The sequence below is a fragment of the Pan troglodytes genome, chromosome 5 (assembly GCF_028858775.2).
Source record: "Pan troglodytes isolate AG18354 chromosome 5, NHGRI_mPanTro3-v2.0_pri, whole genome shotgun sequence".
In the NCBI taxonomy this organism is placed as follows: domain Eukaryota; kingdom Metazoa; phylum Chordata; class Mammalia; order Primates; family Hominidae; genus Pan; species Pan troglodytes.
Window position 1 is genome coordinate 59,151,185 of NC_072403.2, and position 23,691 is coordinate 59,174,875.

A 23,691-nucleotide genomic window follows, 5' to 3' on the forward strand; every position below is an offset into this window, starting at 1 on the left:
GAAACCTGACAGCTTGCTGTGGTTTTGTCCCTTGAACACAGAAATGTGCATAGTGCTGGGGCCAGGAGTCACTCCTGTGCACTTCCCCTGGCTCCAGTCCTGAACTCTCCATCTTGGAGGCTAATTAAACTGACTTCATTCTAAAATAGGACAGAAAAAAAGGCAAAAAAAGGAGTTGTAAGCATTTCTTGGCATGTCAAGCATAAAAGTAATGCTAGGAGCATCTACCATTCTAGTCAGAATATCTGTACCTTGGCTTATGAACCATACATGGGAGAACAAGACACAGATATCCCACAGCTGCAACACCTCTGATAATCAAATATGCCTGCACACGCCCACACTCCTGCACACCACCACACGTGGACAGGGAGACACCATCATGGCCTGAGGCTGATGGAGAATTCATTTTGACCCCTGAACACTAATTTTAAGATCCATGTTTCTATCTCTCCTCTTCCTCCCACCTCTACCTTCTTCTTTACTACTCCTTGAAGAACTAAAACCAAAATGAAACACTGAAAACCTATACAGGAGTGCCTGAATGTTTGTTTTATCCAGGGCTTAATTCTCCAGGAGAGTTAGAAATAGGTTTGTGCTGTAAGAATGAAAAGTGGGTAGGCTTTCCTGGAAAAATGTACACAAACTGCTTACCACCAGAGGGAAGCTTTCCTCCCCCTTTTAGCTTTAAAGGCTATAGTGTTACCCCTTCAAAATAGGGAGAAGAGAAGGGTTGATTCTGATTTTTCTTTCATTTTTAAGCTATAACATTTGCCTTTGAGATCATCAAATGTGATTTTCAACATTGCAGTGATATAAAATAACTGGGCCTGAACTCAGACAGACAATTCAAAACCTAAATGCAGATCTCACCAGTCACACTCCTCTTAGCTTTTAAAAAACAACTGAGATTTGACAAGTTATCCAATCAGAGAGGGTGACGTGCCACAAAACATACCAAACACAAGTACCACCCACTTCCTTCCTCCCCTACCTTCAAACAAGAAGCAGGCACTTATTAGATGCTTAATAATAAAATGCTTTCACATGTGTTTTTCACATTTTGTTCATTTTCCACTCTGTATTTTGCTTGCATGAGTATTTCTGAAAATACTTTAATTTTGAATATCATACGAAACACAATAGAAGAATCAATAACAAAAGCTTCTATTTTAGATATTCTAGAAGGCATACTTGTACAAACAACTCTGACATTTTGAAAAATCGATTTTAAAACACACTCAAAACACATTAAGATACTTGCTTGCCCAGTTGTCTCTACACCCCAAGCGGCCACCTTTCCTCATTTAGGAATACAATTTAGGACAGCAATATGAGTGCATTTATGTGAAAGGAAGACTGTGTTAACCTTTGACTTACCTCACAGAACATATACAGAGACAGCAGTGTGAGTCCAAGGTTATACACCACTAAAATCCCCCGGCAAGAGAATGGCTGTTTATTCCTCATGTATTTTGGTCCCAGCCATACAATTAGTAAATATATGACAGAGCAGATAAATGTGGGTATATAATTGTCCAGAAGAAACCATCCTTTTACTCTAGTATCTGAAAAATTAAAAAAAATTAATGATATATAAAAACATTCACAACTTTTCAAACGTTGAAAAAATTTCTCTAACCATGATGATATAAAAGTCACCTGGTATTCATGTTCTTAATTCCAATAAAGCAATCAGGAGAGGAGGCATGGATTTTCAATACTTATCAAACAAGGTGAAGCTCCTTGTTACATGCTCTGAATAACAATGTATTATTCATGATTTTTGCTAAGTAAAATAATAATAAAAATATTCTTTCCAAAGAACTTAAGAAGAAAACAAGGAGACGGCTACATTTCCCATTAATTGGATTTATTAACCAGGTATACCAGATTACACATAGGGTGATAAAACCCAAGAAATGGCAGTCATTGAACTCTGAAGTCCTCCATCTCAGCTGTGTGTCAGTCGGCAAGTGTGGCCAGCACATGCAGACTCAGAAAACGTGCTGCTTAGCCAGGTTAGTGAAACTGGCACTAATTAGAAAGGCAGCCTTTGCTATGAGTGTAATGGTCAACAGCAGAGAGGACAATGATTTTAAAACAAAACAAGGGCTGGGTGTGGTGGCTCATGCCTGTAATCCTAGCACTTTGGGATGCCAAGGCGGGTGGATCACCTGAAGTCAGGAGTTCAAGACCAGCCTGGCCAACATGGCAAAACACTATCTCTACTAAAAATATAAAAATTGGCCAGGCATGGTGCTGCACACCTGTAATCCCAGCTACTTGGGAGGCTGAGGTGGGAGAATCGCTTGAAATTGGGAGGCAGAGGCTGCAGTGAGCTGAGATCGTACCACTGCACCCCAGCCTGGGCAACAGAGTGAGACTCCGTCTCAAAAATGAAAATAAAAACAAAACAAAACATGAAGGTGAAGCACCAATGATCAGATAAATGCCTATTTAAAGGGCAGTATTTAACAAACTGAGGAGTGGTAGCATGAGAGCGAAGACCTAGGCGGATCCAGAGGAGATACTGGTATAGGAAGGGCCTCTCCTGCCCCTATTCCTTTTCTTAGGCAGGGAGGAGGGAGAGGGAAACAGGTCAGCCGCCAGCAGCAAACTGACAACCTCTTCTTGGATGGCGGGAAACTCCTTGGCAGCCAGAGCCCCTAAGTGTTATGTGTCCCCTGAAAGATTCAGCTTCATACTCTGGCTGACCCCAGGAAGCTACCTCTGAAAAGCATGCTCCCCTTTGAACCCTGCTATTATGTTCCCCAAAACCTGTGGCTCCTCAATCTTAACTACCCGCTAAGGCTCACAACTCCAGAACTTGAGGCACATGCAGCATTCACCTGCTGCGTCTTCAGAGAAGCAGCAGTTGGGAGGACAGCCTCTGCCATTTCTTTAATTTTTTTATTATTCATTTATTTATTTATTCTGAGACGGAGTCTCACTCCGTCACCCAGGCTGAAGTGCAGTGGCATGATCTCAGCTCACTGCAACCTCTGCCTCTAGGGTCCAAGCGATTCTCCTGCCTTAGCCTCCAGAGTAGCTGGGACTATAGGCACACACCACCACACCCCACTAATTTTTGTAATTTTAGTAGAGACCGGGTTTCACCATATTGGTCAGGCTGGTCTCGAACTCCTGACCTCAGGGGACCCACCTGCCTTGGCCTCCCAAAGTACTGGGATTACAGGAATGAGCCACCACACCTGGCTCTGCCCTTTCTTTGACCCCTCCCAGACTGGACCATCTTGCTACTCTCTCCAGTCATTTTCACCTTGATTTCACAGAACAAGAACAGGCTCAATAAAGCATATGTCCACGTGGGGAACTGTCAGTCAGTCTTCCTTTCTTGCACTGTACACACTAAACTTTCCCAGCATTTCTCTCATGGCTGGCTTGCTTTGGCTTCAGAGGGACATGCCCTCCACACCATCCCCACTAGTTATGCTATGGTCACGGAGGGTGTTACTGTCAGTCCAGCAGAACTGGTTGTGCTTAGAAGTCATTCAGGGAAATGGCTGGCCCCAGGGACTTTAAGGGGATGCTCAACACCTTTTGTTCTCAGCTTTGGGCCTTGGCTGTCAATTTTAAGAAAACCAGTTCCCACTTAGCAACTAACATCAGACTGTTATTTTGTATGAACATATATATCACAAACAATAAGTACACACAAATCTCCCTCTTTTTTTTTAACTTAAACCTCTGATTTACACTTTGCTTTATTCATTTTCCCACAAATATTCATCTTTCCAAATTGGCACATATTCATCCTCCCACACCGCACAGTGCTTCCCAGGCACCTGACCCGAACTCCAGCCCCAGGTAGAGAATCCTTAGGATCTAGTCAATCTGTGGTGGTCCTAACCCCCTCTCTGGTGGCTGGTTCAGGCACGGGCATGTGAAGCAATTGTGGCCAGTGAGTTTTGAGGGATGACAGCTGGCAAAGAGCTCTGGGAAACAACTTCCTTATGCTTAAAACCACACAAATGAAACATTTTTTCTTCTTCCTCTGAATGTGCTGCTTGGAGCTGCTGTAGCCATCCTACAACTGTGTGAAGTAGGGGACCCATTCTGAGGACAGAGCTGCTGATACCTGGGAGTGGCAAAGTAGAAAATGACAAGAACAAGGATCCTTGGTTACATCATACAGTCCCTGAAATAACTATGGAATTGCTCCACCTGGTAATGCAAGCTAATAATAATTATTATTATTTTAGCCATTTAGAGTTGGATTTTTTGTCCCTTACAGCTAAAGTAAGGCACTATCCCAACCCAAGCACATACACATGGATCTAACTTATTCTTTTTTGTTCTTTTCAATGGGCCATACACTAATTTACAGAACCTCTCCCCTGCTGACAGGCACCCAGATGATTCCTTGAAAAACAATGCTGTAATGAGCATCCTGATATGTATCATTGCATAACTAATCAAGGTTAGCCACAGGATAAAGTATTAGGAGTAGAATGGCTAGGTAAAAGGGCATGTGCATTTTAATTCCAACAGAAGGCAAAACAGCCTTTCAGAGAGGTTGTACTCTTTCTCCACCCCTTCACTATTATCACTATTATCATAGGTGACATGAAACCTATTATTTCATCTCTGCCATGTTAATAGACTAAGTCCTTTTGTTATTTCTTTTGTGTTTTAAAAATCATGAGAAACTGAGATTCTTTTTGTCTGTTTAAAAGCCATTTCTAGTTTTTCTGTGAGCCTAAGAAGTTCTTTATAGAAAAGACTTTAAAAGACTTTTACAGATGACATCAAAAGAAGGCAATATGGAGCTGATTTACTTTCTAAAAGATACAGCAAGTAAGGTTCAGGTGCATATTTACCAGTGAGTTAACATGATACAAAATGAGAAGACCTTAAAAAGCCCTTAAAATTGTAAAAGGGGAAAGGTTTTAAACTCCTATTGCAACACTGCATTTTGGAAACTAGTTTTTCTTAAAGACTGCCAAGAATTGAGAAAAAAATGCCACTGATAATGGTGAAATCTATAGTATTCTCAGGCTACAAGCTTTACAGCGTATTTTTAAACTCCAGTTAAAGTCAACGGAGGACCACCCACAGCAGGTGTCTCTGTCAGAGACTTCTCCAAATTCCTTGTTATCCAGGATAAAGTTTTAGACTTATCATAGAAAATGCTAACATCTTCTACTATCTCCTCATGCAATATTTACAAGTGACTATAGGGAGGGAGTGATGCTGCAGAAGGTAAGCAAAACCAAAAACCACCTTACCTCGGGGGCCTAGCAATGCCTTGAAATAGGTACTAAGTGATGCATCAAAATGTTCCATTTGAAAACCTATTAAGAAAAAAAAAGATACTGATTAATCTCTACTCAAAATGTTTTTTATACAGTATTTTTTCATAAAAGAATAAATTCTTTTCAAAGAATATGCTACAGACAAGGTTAAGTTCAGTTCCTTAGGTTAAAATAATTTTTTTAATTCACAGAAGTGACTTCTGTGCTAGATCTAACTTGAAGATCAAAAGGAAAGACACAATTCTGTGAGTTCACTTTATAAATGAAGTGCCAGTTTTCTGAACTTCTTTTCTCAGTTCCATAAAAACTCTTTCCGTGAAGCTGAAATCTCAGTGGGGAAAAAAGTGGAACTAACTGGAATGAGAGGTGGCAGACAGGAAGAGATCCTGTCTGGGCAACAACTGAGGACTTGAGGTAAGACAAGGAAGAGCCATATCAGGGAACAGAATGCCACAGTGACAAGACAGTTTTTTCCGCTTGTTACTTTTATCAATTATTATTTTACAGTACTTCATATCTACAGTAAAAAAAATTCAAGTATTAAAAATTTAAAAAAGGGGCAAAAATCTCATTACTTCCCTCAACCGCAATCCCCAAGCCACGCATCACAAGGAACCTAATGGTAACATTTCTTCAATATACTTCCAGAGATTTCTCCTCTTTTGAGCACAAAGAGGTCATGCTAAATGGATGTTTTCACAATTGTGGGTGAAATCTACCATTAGTAGATGATCATATCAACTTAGCATTAAAAATAATAATTGATCATAATAGAGAATCAGAATGCTTTGCTCTCAGTGAGAATGAATATAGTTTTATAAAACTTTAGTTTTATTATATCATATTTATAAGTATAATGTACTTAGCTGTGATGTAAAATATATTCTTACTGTGGGGATCACAGTTAAAAAAACTAAAAAAACACTATTATATATAGAAGTGTGTATATATTACTTGCTTATTTTCACTTAATAAAACATCTTGAGATACCAGTTAAAGATTTACCTCCATCTTCTAAGATTCTATAGCTCCCTACCTTCCCCAATTTAAGATTTACATGTAGAGGGTAGCTAATCAACTTTTCATATGCATACTGACTAGATTTTCCAACTTTCCTGGCCATTCTTCTTACAGGAATAATCATCAATATTATAACATCCAAGGGCAAAGGCAGAACTGATTTTATTAACTAAGCTGTTAATCATTTAGCAATACTTCTCTTCCTTGGCTTGCCACACTGAAGCGTTATGTATTCTCTGGCTAATTTTAAGATAAACTACTTTATCCACGAAATCATCTAATGGTTGTAGTAGTTACAATTAAGTCAATCCAGATGAGATGGGACGTAGAGATAGGAGGAGCCATCAATGACACTTTCAAAGTAGTTAACAGGGTTCTGTCCTGACAGCTTTCCTGCCCAAGGGGGATTGGGGAGGCTGCTGACACCAATTCATGGCTGGAAACGAAGGCACCAGCTCCCCATACCCATCCGCCAATAACCAGGTCAGCCACCTTTGCCCCTCAATAGTTATACAACCTTAGCACAAGGTCACTTCTGCAATCCAACAATTAAGATTTTAACATACAGTAGTCCCCTCTTAATCCACAGTTTTGCTTTCTGAGATTTCAATTACCTGAAATCAACCACAGTCTGAAAATACGAGGTGGGAAATTCCAGAAATAAACAATTCATAAGTTGTAGATTGCACACGGTTCTGAGTAGCGTGATACGCAGTCCCACTCCATCCTGCCTGGGATGGGAATCATCTCTTTGTCCAGCGTATCCTCACCGTAGACACTTCTTCACCCTTGAGTCACTTTGTAACCTTCTGGGTTATCAGATCAACTGCCTCAGGATCGAAGTGCTCATGTTCAGATAACTTTTATTTTACTTAATTGTTCGATTTAATTATTAGTTATTGTTGTTAATCTTACTTTGCCTAATTTATAAAGTACACTTTATTATAGGTATGTATGCATAGGAAAAAAAACCACTATATATAATATAGTGTTTGGTACTATCTGCAGATTTAGGCTTCCATTCTAGGGGCCTTAGAATGTACTCCCTGACGATGAGGGGGTACGAATGTACTATATTCCTAAGAAAGGCCATTTTGGTCCTAAGCCACTTTCCTGCCCTAGATTGAACCACTTCAGGAGAGACAAGAAATTCTAGAAAATCCTGGTGCTGAAGAGAATAGGTTTAGCCTTATGTTTCGTAAAGAGAATTCCTCTTTAAAACACAGTTAAATAAGAAATGTTTTATCTATTAAAGGCTATTAAAAGTTCTGCCCAAGGTGGGTTCAGGAAGAGCACTGGCTAAAAGACAATTTGGCTGTGTCTATTTTTTCAACATCTACTGAAAGTCATCTAGAAAATCCAAGTTTTGAAAGACAACCATCATGATTTTGTGACACTGAAATCACACTAACACAATTTAATTTCATCTATGATGTATGGTGGGCCATGTATATGGAGGTCACAGGGTTCCCTGCTCCCCACTAGGCTGCATCCCAAACAGCCAAATGAAAGGAAATAAGGAGGAACAAGGTCATAAAGGCTATGACTAATGGACTGAATAACTGATGGACAAGCTGCTCACTGGGGACAGACACCTTCCTCCAAGGCATTTTAAAACCTAGATTCTATTACCTAATGGGTAATATTAACTTACTTACTTATGGGTCACATTAAATGTACAAATAATCAGGTATTAAGCATGAACGGACTTTTGCTAGATTATAAGAAACTAGGGTTTGAAACCCCCATTTTTTTTCACTTATTAGCAATGTGACCTTGGACAAGTTATTTAATCTTTCTGAAAAATGGGGAAAAGACCAAAGTAACTGCCTTTAAGAAGATTAAATAAGGTAATATAAATAAGGCCCTTAGAGCAGTGTCTGGCATGTAGGAAGCCCCCAATAGATGTTTCTGAATGTATGTCTGCCACAGGATTGGCTCCATGATGAATACTGTCAACCACCCACGGCTGTCTCTGCTTCTCAGCAGGGGCACTGCTGGCATTACAGTGGAAACAATCAATGTCCTGTGCATTGTGGATCATTAATTGTCCTTGGTCCCTGTCCACTAAATGCCATCAGTGAGCTCCAATCATTCTGACAACCCACAATGTCCACTTGTAAGCCCTAACACACCCCTAGAGAGACAGCAAGAGAAGGTGGGGGCAAGGCGGGGGGGGAGTTGATAATATATCAGGAGAGGAACTTGTCAGAAACAGATATTACCCAAACATGAAAGACAAAACTAAAAGGAATGTACTAATTAAATCCACAAATATCTAGCACCTACTGTATATTAATACAAAGGATTGCCAAAATAGGGATAAACATAAAGGAGCATACCTGGTGACCTAGAAAAAATGAGACATTCATAATGCGGAAAAGGATCCAGATATAGTAAAGCAAAAACAAAATCCAGTTTGCAAATGAACAGACAGTAGAATGATGATATGAATATAAGCTGAATATATGTTCAAAACCATGCTGTAACAAAATTCAAACAACAGTATTCTGAGATCAAACAGGAGGAATATGTCTAACAAAAATAAGAGAATCAATCATTTCACTTTTTAATTAGATCTTTCAGAGGGCTGTAGTCAGGGTCAGTTTCTATGTAAGGAGGAAATAAAGAAGCTGGAAACAAGAGTGAAGAAATGTTTCAAAGTGAAAGTACAGATTGGTGGGGCAGGAGTGGAGAGGGTAACAGTAGTGGCCCCGGAAAAATATGAAGCCCAGGAATTGCGATAAATGACCTATTACTATAAGAACAAATGCCTAGGACATAGTCCAATTTGAGAATCTAGGCTAACATCACGGCAACAGAAAAGCAGCTTGATTAAACATAAGGTAAAATTTCAGTCCAAGAGTACTGAACCAGCAGCAGGCTACCAAAAGAGACTGTGGAATTTAGTATTTGGAGATATTGAAGAATCCTGTTACAAGCCATCTGTCCCAAATAATCTGAGTCTAAACCATCTTGAAGAGGCCCTGTGGAAGCTGGCAGGCACAGGAGCACTCTTTCATCTTTATAAAATGAAATGTGTTCTCTACAAAAGCACACGCAAGAAACGATTTTTGTCAAAAACGGTACATCTGTTCTTAGACTGCATTTCTTCTCGGCTTGAGAATTTTTCTCCTAGGTTTGCAGAACTTTTCACAATCAAACTTAGGAATATATTGAAAGAGCCAGCAAAACATTCTCTAAAAGAACAGATACATGGGGGGAAATGATAATAATTTTCAAATTATTGTTCCTGCTTATTGTTTCTGAAATGACTACAGTGAAAAGGGAGAAGGGGCAGGTAGAGGTAGGCCCTGGACAACAGGCCCTAATCAGGAGAGTCCTGATCTGTGGATCCCAAGCTTGATTCTGGGCTGGACTCTGGCATGTTCAGTATTTCCCCCAAACTCTCCCCTACCACACCCACAATTGGATATATACTGTAATCTTCTCAGGCAAGGCTGTTTGTTTCTGCACAGGTTACTAAGAGACACCTTCACCAAAAGCTTCATCATTTACTCAATACAACCTCATGTTTGTCAAGGCAGCCCCATAACTAGTGTCCCTCAATACCATGTACTCATTTTTCATTCATACCACACACCGAGTGCCTACCACATGCTAGGCACGGAGACCTGAAGGCCCTGGGATTGCAGGCTGGTGAGAAAGACCATAAACATATATTAATTACAGACAGAAACACACGTACAATACGATATGCAAAATAACTGTTAGCAAAAAAAAAATAAAGCAGAATAAAGGGGCTGGAATCATGGAGTGGGAATTTATTTTGGAAAACATAGAGAAGGCAGCCTGAGAAGGTGGCAACAGAGCAGAGCCTGAATGGTGACAGCAAGCCACACATCTACCAAGGGAAAAGGTGTTCCATTTAGAGGCACAAATGAGCACAATGGCCCTGGGGTCAGGGCTAGGCTGGCATGCACAAGGACCAGAAGCCATGACAGGAGTGGGCAGCACAATGGGAGGCCTTCTGTCCTCCACTCCGTCTGGTGCCCAGGCCTTGCTCAGCAGTAGACAGAGGTCAGTTATGAGAGCTTTCATGAGACCTTTCAGAGAGCTTGTGGCCAACGGGCTAGGAACAGAAGAGGGTGCCAATCCTTATCTGCTCACACTGCTACCATCTCCTGACCCTCCTTCCTGCAGCCCTCCTGCCAGCAACGTGCCCTTTTCATTCCCATCTTCCTTGCTGAGCCTCATCTGCTATGCCACATGAACAGTACAAAGGTCTCAGCAAATGAATTCTTCATCACCAGGCTAGGCTGGCCTGCCCTGTTAAGTAAATTGGGCACTTGCTGAGTGGTCTGTGGGCTGAGCTATACTCTTTTGTACTAAAGGAATGGGAGGCACAGGGCTATGCAAAAGTCTTGACACTTTGCCTAGTAATCTGGATTTATGGGAACGGCATGACCTACTTTGCACAAGATGCCCAATCACACTGCCAGGTCTGTGGTTGGCCTCACTGGTGCGGTTTCCTATCTTCTGAGCTACGGTGGGCCAATGACATAACTTCTCAATAACCCGAATCACACTACAGGCAGCCTGGGTGAGCTGGGTCAAGTGGGAACACAGCTGCTCTGTACAATTGTACTAGCAGGGACCAAGCCCAGGCACTAGGCTCCATGGAAAAGGAGCTTTAGTCCTACATGCAGCAAAAGAATAAGCTATTCTTTGATCTGGCTGGTTCCCCACACACTGACAGGAAAATGGACAGGGCTGGGAGTGGCCAGCACTTCCCAGGAAAAAGACCACACTGACACCAAGCCAAAGCATCGATTCCCATCCTCTTTAACCAGGAGTCTCTGACCTGCACTCAACCTAGGGGGCTTCCCAGAATTACAGGTTACAACAGGGAGTAGTAACAGGGCCCAGTGAAAAAAAGTCCCAATGAAAACAGTCTCCCAAAGCTATTCACTAGTTCAAGAGCCACACACAGAAAATAATGACAGTAAAAATGGATTACGGGCAGGTAAATTAGAACCAATTTTAAAGAATTCCTTTTTAACGCACATTTTCCAAAAGACACTCCTAATTTAAAAAGCCGCTTCCCATTATAAAATTCTGGAGTGTTTTTGGTAACCATGCAACTATATTATAATTGTGTCTCATTTTAAGTATCTCACTACAAAAAACTGACTGGAGCTGATCATTCTCTTTATAAACTACCCTATATTTAAAGATACAGCTGAAAGGAGCAAGAGAGTGTGAGGGAGTTCAGCACACCTTCGTCTGACTCACCCCCACCACCATGGATCAGTTCTGCGCTCCTGGCTAGTTCCCTCCCCATGTACTATACTAAGTGTTGTAGAATTTTAGGATCCTTGGGCCTGAATTCGAGAGAAAGACTGGAACTACCACAGCCTGGAATACAAAAACCTGGAAATACTAACACGAGCAGAACAAAGAACAAAACCCAAATCCCTAAAGAGAGTCCTGCTCATGTGGAAAATCCATCTGTCCACTGTTCAACTCCCTCCAGGGGCAAGTATATGCCCAGGTGAATCATGTGTGGGAGGTTAAGTCAACATCAGTGCTCACTTTGAACTAATAATCAAACTAGTTGCTAGAAGCATGTTTGAAAAAAGACACTACAAAAAGCTTTACAGCAAATCAGTCCCCCTCCTCCTCCTTTCCACTTGGCTCCCAAGGACAACAGAACATGAGGGGATGGGGGTAGGTGGCAACAACGGAAGGAGGTGGTTGGGGTTAATGAGGAGAAGGCACAGTCACGATTCTCAAGATGAAGTACATCTCAAGGAGAGTGCAAATATTAAGCATCTTGGCCATTTCTACCTGGAGTAGGAGAGAGTGACAAAGCTGCCCAGCAAAGGAAAAGTACTGGGATCTTAAGGCAAATCTGTTTTAAAAGGTATCAAGATTTTTAAAAATATACATTATAGTAAAGAGTTGGTATAAGAATTATATTAAAGAAAAGTTTATTTCCTAAACCCACAACCAGGCTGTTTGCTGACTCTAAAACAGTAAAGATATTTTTAGGGCCAAGTCTTGGTTTGTCTGGCTTCTAAGGCAGCAGTCAGCTTGCTTTGAAAGCTCCCTTTCCTGTGGTATCAGTCAAGTCACATTCCTTTTGATTTAAAAACGTTTAGCTATTGTCTAGCTTAACTTCATCATATCCTGCTTTACTTTTTTTTTAACGGTTATTGTTCACCTAAAAATGAGTCAGCTGAGTTTACAAACCCATGTGCTGCAAGGGATCAGACTGAGATTTCCTTGCATTTTCTCTTCTCTCATTCCCATCCATCACTTTTATCAGTCAACTCGTGTTAGGCAGGCATGGGAACATTCTTCAAGTTGGCTGCCAGTTACACAGAATGAAAAATTAAATGGTGTTTTAATTTGGTAGTCACAACCCTGATTCTAGAATTTAAAAAGATTTTTCTAGGTTGGGAAAATCAGTTCCCAAATAAAACCACACCTTACTGAGGAATGTTAAAATTCAAAATGTCGTGAAGACCATAAAGGAAAGAAGATCCAAGTACTAACAAGCTTTAGAAATGAAAGTAACTTGACGACAGAATTCATGTTAAAGTGTTGGCATTTAAATAAATGATAACTCTGGATTAAATCTTGGCTCAAAAATATCTACCGCACCAACAGTGGTACATCTGATTGTGTACTGTCATCCTAACACTCTGAATCTATGCTTATTCTCTTTCTTCCCCCTGCAGAATTCCTATACTCTCTAACCTCCATTCTAAGGAAGTAACAAACTCTTGTAATTCTCTGATAAAGTCATTTTTCCTGCCATATATCATACATGAAGGCAAAAAACACAGCTCTATTTGGGGTTTTAGATGAGTAACTGCAAAACTGGGGCACTGATAGGTTCTACAAAGCACTGCCACAGGTTAGCTCCACGGCTGAAGAAGGCAGAACAACCTCATTCTGGTATAATGGATAATTGGAGAGGAAATTTTTAAATGTTGCGACAATCAAACTGTTGTACAAAAATACGTTTAGGGTCAACACAGAAGCCTCCACTTCCTGCTCCTTGGCTGCTACTAGTTAATTAAAAAGCACTTTTTAACCATCGCTGGAGAAGGACATCCTTCTAACACCTTCTAACATCCTTCTAACAAGTGGAGAGTCACACCAGTGGCTGTTATCTGTGGTCCTTCCTCCCTGTCCTCTTGCCTTCATTTCCAACCCTTTCTCCAAGGCCCAGATTAGGTGTTACAAAGCCTACTTCCACTCCACGGCCCCTCTTGTTGCTGTCTAGACAACTCATTTAGTATACAGCAACTTCAACTTTTACATGAGCTAGATACTTCTGTGTTCAGGTATTATGGGAACAAACCCTGCAACTCCTTAGAGTCCAAACTCTTTAACGGCAAGTACTCCAATCTGTCCTATGAGTATAATAATTATCTATTGGTGATACTATAAATGAGAAGATACACCTGTTATTACAAAATAAAAAGAAAAGAAAATGGCACACCTGACTCCACAATGGCAGCATCCTAAAACACGGACTAAATCCTAGTTACAGATGGCATTTCCTCGGGGAAAACTTTCTCAGTGCTAGTTATCTGGAACTCTAACAGAGATGCTCTCTTCTCTTCTACTACATGATCAGTAAAGACACTTTGTAAAGTGTGAGCCCATAAAAAACAAAAACAAAAACAAAAAATGCATGTACACACACAAACACACACACCTCTTAAACATTCAAGGGAATTTCTTCCCCACTTGGAGACAAAGATGTATTCTAGTCTTGAAAGGCAATACACAAATACACTTGATCTTAAAAAACTCAGATATAGAACATTTTTTCAGCAGCTGGTGGCGGGAGGGTAACATGATTTTAGAACTTTATTCTAGGGGAATTCTTATTCACAGCTAAAGACGGAATGTACAGTCAAGTTCAAAGTTCTTCCCCCAGTTCTCAGCAGAGTCAAGACAAGGACCATTTACAACAATCCACACAACAAATGAGCATTCAGAAAAGGGTTCACCACTGTAGAAAATTACTCTTGTAGAGTTTTATCATCTTAAAGCTGCCAACTTAATTTTCTTTTGAAACTAGAAGAAGAAGTGGTGATAACTTTTAATTGAGTGAAGCACACTGTTATTTGGAAAAAGACAACGATAATTCACACACAGAATGCTCCTTGCTGGTGGGTGAAGGCCAGATTGCTGCAGTTGGACTTAGAACTCCACTTTCACATAGAACTTCGCTGACAGTAACTAATTAATGCCCACAAGGCTGCAGTGAAGCAAGGTAAAAAATCCATCAGGTGCAGGAGTTAGTCATCCTCCTGACTGGTTTTATTTCTGTGTGTCCAATGATTCTCAGAATGACTGCTTTTCAGGCTACCAGCCATTTGAAAGGCAGTTGACTCACTGAGTTAAAAACTATTTAGTGAGTGTCTACTTTGTGTCAAGCAGTATTGCTTGTGAGGAACAGGAAAGTGACAGAGACAGACATGACCTCTGCCACAGTACAAATTAGTAAGCAGTGTGCAAAGACATCTGTGGCTCAACCACTTTTGGGTGGTAGTGGTTAGGAACACACACTTTGGAGCCAGAGAGCCTGGGTTCAAATTCCTGCTTCACCACTTACTAGCTGTGTAACCTTGGGCAAGTTACTTAACATTCTGTGCCTTAGTTTATTAGACTGTAAAATGAGGGTAATTACATTAACTTCCTCATGTGATTAAATGAGTTAAGATATGTGAAATGCTTAGAATAGTGTGTGGCACAGCAAGTACCGTAAAAATGTTTCTATTATCATCATCGTTACAGAGACCTTTGACAATGATCAATTTCATATTCAATGTTTATGGAAAAGTTTTGCTAAGGCATAAACTGGAGTTCCCTGCAAGGTCCATGGCAGTGAAACGTGCTCACATCCATACCTCACAGCTCTGTTATTTTCTATTTGGCATGGACTCACAAATGATACTTGTGAATCTGGGGATTTATAAAAGACTCTAGATAAATTCCTCTGAAATGTCAAGGAGATGCTGGTCACTGACTTCTCTGTGAGTAGAAGAGCAGGCCAGTGTCTATCCCAACCTTAGTACAGAGCAGAAATAAATCTGCATCTGATAAGCCTTTTTTTTTGTACTCCTGGCAACTAGCATATAATAGATGGCCAATAAACTTATTCATTTACCATAACTGAACAGGGGGCTGAGTTGCCAAAGTCACAGAGGTTGGGTGGAGCCAGAATTTGAACCACGTCTCCAACTCTATTGCCTATCATTCTTAAAATACCCCATGCAGTCTCTCAAGAGGACATCTTCATGTATTTACATAAAAGATGGTGACAACATGTGTTAGTATTGCCTGAATTCATATAGTTTTATGAGAAAAAGATACAGAACTATGTAGTTTTAAAATAACATTATCAAGTTAAAAAAAAAAGTTGTCTGGAAGAAGATGTTTGGTAACAGAGTTCTTTAAGATCTCTGTAATTAAGACCTAGATGGGAAGTAAAGGGGCAGCAATCCTCCCTGACCTCATTTTCATACTCTTCATCATCACTTCTACTGTATCTCAATCAGTGATAAAATTACAGGCTTATTTTTTAAGTGCTGTGATTATCAGTTATACTGTAATTACCTGTTTATCTGTCCACATCCTATTAGGCTCTAAGCTCTTCAACGGCAGAACCTCTGGTGTTCCCATTTTATCGCTAGAGTGTCTGGATCTGTGCCTGACCAATTATTGATGCTCATTGAAACTAAGAGTGAATGAATGAATAATGAGTGGAACAATGAATGAATGACTTTCTAGAGTTTCATATCAATGGGCTCTCAAATCTGGCTGCATCTTAAAATCGCCTAACAGCTTTAAAATCAGGTTTTTGGGATCCACTCCTAGAAATTCTAATTCAATAGATGCTAGGAAATATCTTTTTGAAAAGATCCTTAGGTAATTCTGGGAAACAGCCTGCTTTGGGAACCACTGCTATATATATAAATTAAGCTTTTGGACTCTTACTAAAATCCCCTGCCACCCTTTAATTTTTATCACCCAGACGGTATCCATACACTGTATTACAGAGACAGGGCCTAGACTAGGATGATGGTCTCAAGGACAAGTTATTTTTTATTCCAACAAATTCTGTAGCAATTCCCTGTTTCCTCTAATTTCACCAGCTGGGGGGAGGGGATGCGCAGGTGGGGCCGGGGGGGAGGTAATCATATTTTTTCAAACCATCTCTCAAGCTGAAATAAAACCTCGTATCAAGATAGAGATCAGTTCTCATATTTTTCAAACACTGTGTGACATGGTACACATCACACATAACAAGCATGCATTAATCCATCCTGCACCTGATGGATTTTTTAGCGGTAAGCTCCTTTTTGGGGGATGCTGTTGCAGAAATATTACTATCAGTAGAGGAGATCCATAACACCATTACTACCAGGAGTCAACAGTGGCCAAGTCTATAAAGCTCTGTGAGAACAAGGAACATATCTGTCTTGCTCCTTGTAATCCCTAGTAGCTGTTCTTGGGACACAGAAAGGAATTTAGTAACTCCCTGTTTCATCATATTGAACTGGGGCAGTATGGAACACTGCTGACAGGCTGCTGCTGCTGCTGCCAAATCAAATGTTTGGCCAAGGACAATTCCATACATTCCTTGGAAGGACGCAAGATGGGTGATAGGAAGAACCTGAACACTGGTTGAGAAATGTGGGCTCTGGCTCTATTATCATCAATCCTAAACTGAGCTGCTTCCTATTATATTCGTTTCATTACCTAGACTACAGGACCTCAAGTTTTCTTCAAGTAAATACGGTATCTATGGGAGGCAGAGTCTAAGATGCCCCCAAAGATCCTGGTACACCTGATACTCACACCCTTATGTAGTGCCCTTCCCCGATGAACCAGGGTTGTGTGTGTGACCAACAGAATAAAGCAAAAGGGATGGTATGTCGCTTCTGGGATTAGGTGATAACAGATGTTGTGGCTTCTATCTTGGTCAGCTGGCATGTTTCTGTCTGTGTTTCTAGGACCACTAGCTCTGGGGGAAGCCAGCTGCTATGCTGCGAACAGTCCTAGGAAGAGGATAATGTGGCAGGAAATAGGCCGCCTGCCAACAGCCACCTGAATGAGCTCAGAAGCAGATCTTCTGGCCTGGTCAGCTTCAGATGAATACAGTCTCATGAAAGACCCTGAGACAAAACCACCCAGCTAGGCCTTGCTGGGACTTCTGACCCTCAGAAAACGTGTGTGACAGTAAATGTTTCTGCATTTTAAGGTGGCAAATTTGGGGGTAATTTGTTAACAATAGATAAAAGCCTTAGAAATTAACAAGGTCAGTGGGGCTGAAGAAGAGGTTCTTACAAGACGACTCTACTTCCCCTTGCTAGCCTTCCTTTTGGTTACCACACATAATTAAGGCACCAATTACAAGCACGGCCTAATAAAATATAAACCCTCCCCCTTGATTTAACTGGAACTGGGAAGAGAAGTGAAAAGGCTTATTATCTAAAGTATAGAATTTGGTTAGGAAAACAATACAACACTTTTGTTACTAGCCTGAGACAAGGGATCTAACATTTACTAAGAGCCTACTACGTAGCCGGCTTTTCAAAGACTCACTAAGGAAATATCCCTATTTTCTAGATGAGGAAACTAAAGTTCAGAGATCTTAAGTAGTTAACTCTAGGTTTATATGGCTTAGGGTAGGCAACTGTCCTGTTTTTCTTGGGGGATTTCCCGGGATGTAAGGCTTTCAGTGCTAAAATCAAAAAATTTTCGGGCACACCGAGAAGACTTAATCACATTACTTACTGTTACGTAGCTCACAAAGTTAAGTTACTTAAATTTGTAGTTGGTCCAAAACTTGTGCTCTTTACAATTATCACAAGTTGATTTTTTTGTTGATGTTGTTAATTTGGAGACAGGGTCTCGCTCTGTTCCCAGGCTGGTCTGGTTTTCAACTCCAGGGCTCAAGCAATCTGCCTGCCTTGGCCTCCCAAAGTGCTAGGATTACGGGAGTGAGCCACTGCACCCAGCCAATCACACAGTTGATTTTTAAAAGTACATCTTAAAGCTATTATTTGGAAGCTTATGATCTGCAACAAATTTCGAACTGTTATCTACTAAAAAGAAAACCACAAACCCCTCCAGACTTTATCTCACAATACACACAGAAAAGACTGTTGGGTTTTTTCTGTGAAAGGGTAAATAATTGCTATTCATATGATACATACTAGCATGGAAATTTTTCAGCTTAAAGGATTCTGCAAATTTCTGTTCCAAAATAGCAACTGAGTCCACAAATGACACTGGTAACTGTCCTCTATACCTCAACAGACTCTCCAGTGTGGCTAAATGAGCTGACAGGTGACTGGGTGGGCTCTTCACAGAACTTCACATCAAGTCTGGTGCTCTGGCAGGAGAGGTAGGCAGTTACACAATTTTCTCTTCCACAAAAGCCTAGAGACAGCCAACTGACACCACTGGAAACTTCAACATAAACAGCGCTCCTGTGGCTGTCCTACCTGGTAGGTAAGCAAGGCAGTGTTGCCAAAACAGCTCTTTTTAAAAAAAGACCCATGTAATAACCACTGGGGTGGCTATAATCATAAAAACAGAAAATAACAAATACTGGCAAGTAGATGGAGAAAGTGAAATACTCAGGCGCTTGCTGTTGGCGGGACTGTCAAATGGTACATCTGCTGTGGAAAACAGTTTGGCAAGTCTTCAAAAAGTGAAACACAGAATTACCATATGACCCAGCAATTCCACTCCTAGGTATATACCCAAAGAAATGAAAACATACATTCACTCTAAAACCTGTACACAAATATTCATAGTAACATTATTTATAATAGTCAAAAAGTAAAAACAACCCAAAAGTCGATCAACTGATTAATTAATAAACAAAATGTGGTACATTCATACAATGGAATGTTATTTGGCCATTAAAAGGAAGACAGTACTGACATTTGCTATATCATGAATGAATCTGGAAAACATTATGCAAAGTGGAAGATGCTAGACACAAAAGGCCACAGATGATTCAATTTATATGAAATGTCCAGAATAGGCAGATCCATCAGTGGTTGCCAGGGGCTGGAGAAACGAAGGAATGGGAAGTGACCGATACTGTTTATGATGTTTCTTTCTAAGGTAATGACATTGCTCTGCAATTAGATATACTTAAAAATTAAAAATAACTTTAAGAAAAGGAGAGGTACTTTAAAAAAAGGTTTAATATTTTATACACCCAAGCCCACTTCTAGCAATCTACACTAAGGAAATAAAAGCAGATGTGCACTAAGATTGACTTATGATTGTCATCAGTGATATTTGTAACAAAAACTGAAAGGTGGTTAGCCTTCAAGTATCCATCTAGAAGAAACCTTCTAGATGAAACCTTCCGTAACCTAGAAGTAACCTTCTGCTACAGAAATTATAGTATAGGAATATAATTAAATATCATGCCATAATTCAAATGAAGCTATTGGGCATTTATTTTAGAGAAATGAAAACTTTATGTTCACATAAAAACCTGTACACGAATGTTCACAGCAGCTTTATTCTAGCTAAAAACTAGAAACAAACAAGATATTCTCCAACAGGTGAACTGTTAAAACAAACCATGGTATATCCACACCACGGAACGTTACTCAGCAATAAAGAACAAACCTGATACATTCAACAACCTGAATGAATCTCTAAAGAATTAAGCTAAGTGAAAAGGGCCATCCATTTATAAAACACTTTTGAAATGATAGAACTATAAAGATAGAAAAGAGATTAACAAATTGCCTGGGGTTACAAAGGGTGTGAAGGCAGGATGGAAGAGGATGTGGTTATGAAGGCCACATGTGCTGATAGCAATGTTGTGTATCTGGACCGTACTAATGTCAGTATGCTGGTTGTGATATTGTGCTGCAGTCCTGTACAATGTTACCACTGGGGAAAACAGGGTAGAGAGTACTTGGGATCTCTGTATTATTTCTTACAACTGCGTATGAATCTACAATTCTCTCAAAAAGTTCAATTTTTTAAAAAAATCTACGACCATGAGAAAAACAAACAAGGCTGAGCATTTGATTTTTTAAAAATTCAATCAACTTCCCCAACCCAATCACATGTGGTGGTGACTTTTTTGGCACCTGTAACTGTAAAGGAAGGTTTTTGTTGGAAAGGAATAGTCTGAACTATGACTCCATTCACAAAAGTTTAAGACTTTACCTAAATGCAGGCGTTTCAAATACTCATTTTCACAGTGGTCTGATGAAGCTTCCCAGTAAACATTTTCTTATTCAGACTACTCAGGTGATGGGGATACTGTTTTGATCAACCCAATGATCTAATTGACTTCGAGGAATCATACATCTCACAAAGAGGCCCGCTGTCAAACAGTAAGAAAATCATGAAAGATACCAAATAAAATCCTCCTGATTAAAATGTAATCTTTGATGATTCAGAGGCATTTTGTGATCCTGAGGTATCTCAGAGTCAGAATTATAAATGCCAAATCTCACTTTACAGTACTGTAGATGAGCAGGCACAGATAATTGGGATAAAAGTTTATAAATTTATTATGACTGTACTGCTTTATATAAGTTCCTGCAATTAGTTTGCTTGCCATTTTCCTTTTAATACATGGTACATAGAAAACTTAGTTTTATTTCATTTCTAAGATATGACATCACTCTGTCTCCCAGGCTAGAGTGCAGTGGCACAATGATGGCTCACTGCAGCCTCGACCTCCCAGGCTCTTGCAATCCTCCCACCTCAGCCTCCTGAGTAGCTTGGGACTACAGGCATGTGCCACCACTCCCAGCTAATTAAAAAAAAAATGTAGAGAAGGAGTCTCGGTGTGTTGCCCAGGCTGGTCTTGAACTCCTGGGCTCAAGCAATCCTCTCGCCTCAGCCTCCCAAAGTGCTGGGATTACAGGCATGAGCCACCATGCCTGGCTAAAAACTTAGTTTTAGACTGTCAGATTCCAGATGTTTTTGAAAATGAAAAATAATAAAAGTTTACCATATTATAAAAACAAAAAAACTGTGCTTGCTTCCATCTTTTGGATCATTTTCTTATCAATGCACTGAGAAGCAAAAAAGGGTTAAGCAGCACTTTTACAATGTGCAGTCACTATGTGACTATAGTTTACTGAAGAGTGATGCCACCATGCTTGTGCTCTGCTCTGGGCTTTTTGCTGCCTGCCATCAGCAAAGAGCTGTTCAACCCCCACAGCTCTTCAGAGCACAGTGGATGTTTCCCAGAAAAGGCTGAAGTGACGTCTTCTGTAACCCTCCTTGGAAATCATCCAGCAAGATTAGATCTCTTCTTGGCAATGCTTTTCTTCTTTTCACCAAGTGCTACATTCAACAAATGAGCCACTGTGTTTAAAACCTCCTTGATAATCACTAAAGATGAAATACTGAGAATTGGGTCCTAAGGTGATTACATTTTAGTGGAACTGCAAGGATTTTAGCAAGTCATGTTAATGTAACTGAATATTCCGAGTGGCTAATATGATTTTTCCTTCATTTCAATTCTCTGCAAGTACCAAAATTCAACTCTAGGCTGTCATAGAGCCATTTAGCTGTAACAAAATGAAGGAAAGCCAGTGATCAAATTAACATGAAGTCAGTTAGGTGCCCACCTACAGCCAGAACACCAAGGGAGAGACACCACCAGGTTCCAAAATGAAAATTAAGGACAGAGTGAAGGAGAAACAAATACCTATTCCTGTACAGAAATTATAGAAATGCATTCCTGGAGAAGTCAATCATGTGAAAATTTTAGGAAAAGAACTGAGATTGTAAAATGGCATATATAATCGTTTAACAATATGCCTTTACTGAGCACCCAATGTGTAAGGCACTATGGCAAGTGGTAGGGACAGAGAACCTGGTCCTTTCCCTTCAGCTCAGAAATCTAGCTATTCCTCCAGTCATGACCCATATTTTCAGTTCACTTCAAAACACAGAAATTGATGTCTTATGTCATAATTTGAGTGAAAAAAACAAAATTAAAAAGAAAAAAAAATCAGCACAAACTGACAACAGCTTAACACACACCCACCCTTGAAAGGCAAGAACATTTTACTGGTCAGGAGCTAGGGCATGGATATAAAATAGTACATAATATCCTACTTTGATTTGGAAAAGCTATCACATATTTCCTATGCAAAATCCAATGAAAACAATTATTTGAAGAAAATTAATGTAACTACAGAAGCAGTGACATGTTTAAAATGTATTATGTTTTTCTCCAATGATTTTTTTCACATACATGAACAATTTAATAAATTGCAACTGGGTTGGAGAAGAAGAGGAGAGGGTCTTGGCCAGCTTGTGCTGCTATAAAGAAAATAGCACATGCTGCTAGATTAAACAACATTTACTTCTCAGGGTTCTGGAGGCTAGGAAGTCCATGATCAAGGTGCCAGCAAATTAGGCTCCTGGTAAGGGTCCTCTTCCTGGCTTCAGATGGCTGTATCCTCCTGGGGACTTGGGGACATGGGGATGGGTAGAGAGAGTACTGGTCCCTCTTCCTCCTATAAAAATACTGATCCCATCATAGGGACTCCACCCTCATGACCTCATCTAAACTTAATTACCTCCCAAAGGCCCCACCCTTCTAATAGCATCACTTTGGGGGTTAGGGTTTCAAAATATGAATTGAGAGTGGGGGGACACAAACCTTCGGTCCATAACAGAGAAGCAGTTTTCCATTTAAGAGATAAACGAATGACTGTTTACAGAGTCTAAAGAAAACTGACACTTTTAAAAAACCTAGTCTCTAAGATGAATCATTTTCATTCATACAGTCAAGTTATCAAAACACATAATCTCCACTTTATGAAAGGGTTGTACTATTGTAAATTAGTCATCTGGCCTTTGGAAAATAATTTTTTGGAGAAATGTTATATTAGTTGTTCTTAAATTTCCGGGGGTTCCATATCAATTGTGAAAATCTGATTAAAGCAAAAGGGAAATTCTCTCCATCTCAAAATGACAGAGAGTTTGGATTAAACTGACTGACATTTACAGGGTCGCCCAAATCCCAGTAGTCCCCAAGTTAAAAACCCTAGCTGTCAGTGGTGGACAGATCTCCAGACCAGCCCTAAAATACTTTACTTAACTCATAATGAAGTGGCAGCAATAGGACTAGATTCTCACCATTTCTATGAGAAAGATGTAATCTGTAATATGCATAATTTCAGTTAGAGTTCTCTAGGCTCTGAAACTATACTGTAATAGCATACACTGTAATATTACCTTGGGCAAGCTGCTAAAACTATATAGACCTCAGTTTCCCAACTCATAAACATGGGGACAATAATGCTTATACCTCATGGACTTGCTGTGAGGATTAAATGAGATAATAAAATTGTATGAAGTACTTGGCATAATGCACAAACAC

General features: G+C 40.0%; 1 protein-coding gene across 11 annotated transcripts in view; it reads right to left on the reverse strand.

The window, feature by feature from the left end:
• Nucleotides 1-23,691, reverse strand: part of ELOVL5 (ELOVL fatty acid elongase 5) — a 140,759-nt gene that overhangs the window by 83,634 nt on the left and 33,434 nt on the right. For 9 of the 11 annotated variants that reach the window (XR_002944140.3, XR_002944139.3, XM_024356979.3 and 6 more), the window contains 2 exon segments: nt 5,253-5,318; nt 1,381-1,568 (listed from right to left, as the gene is read on the reverse strand). Coding sequence is in view for 8 of the 11 variants with exons in the window: in XM_024356979.3 (XP_024212747.1) it covers nt 1,381-1,568; nt 5,253-5,310 (246 nt within the window). In the remaining 3 variants the exon portion in view is untranslated. 11 annotated transcript variants of the gene reach the window in all.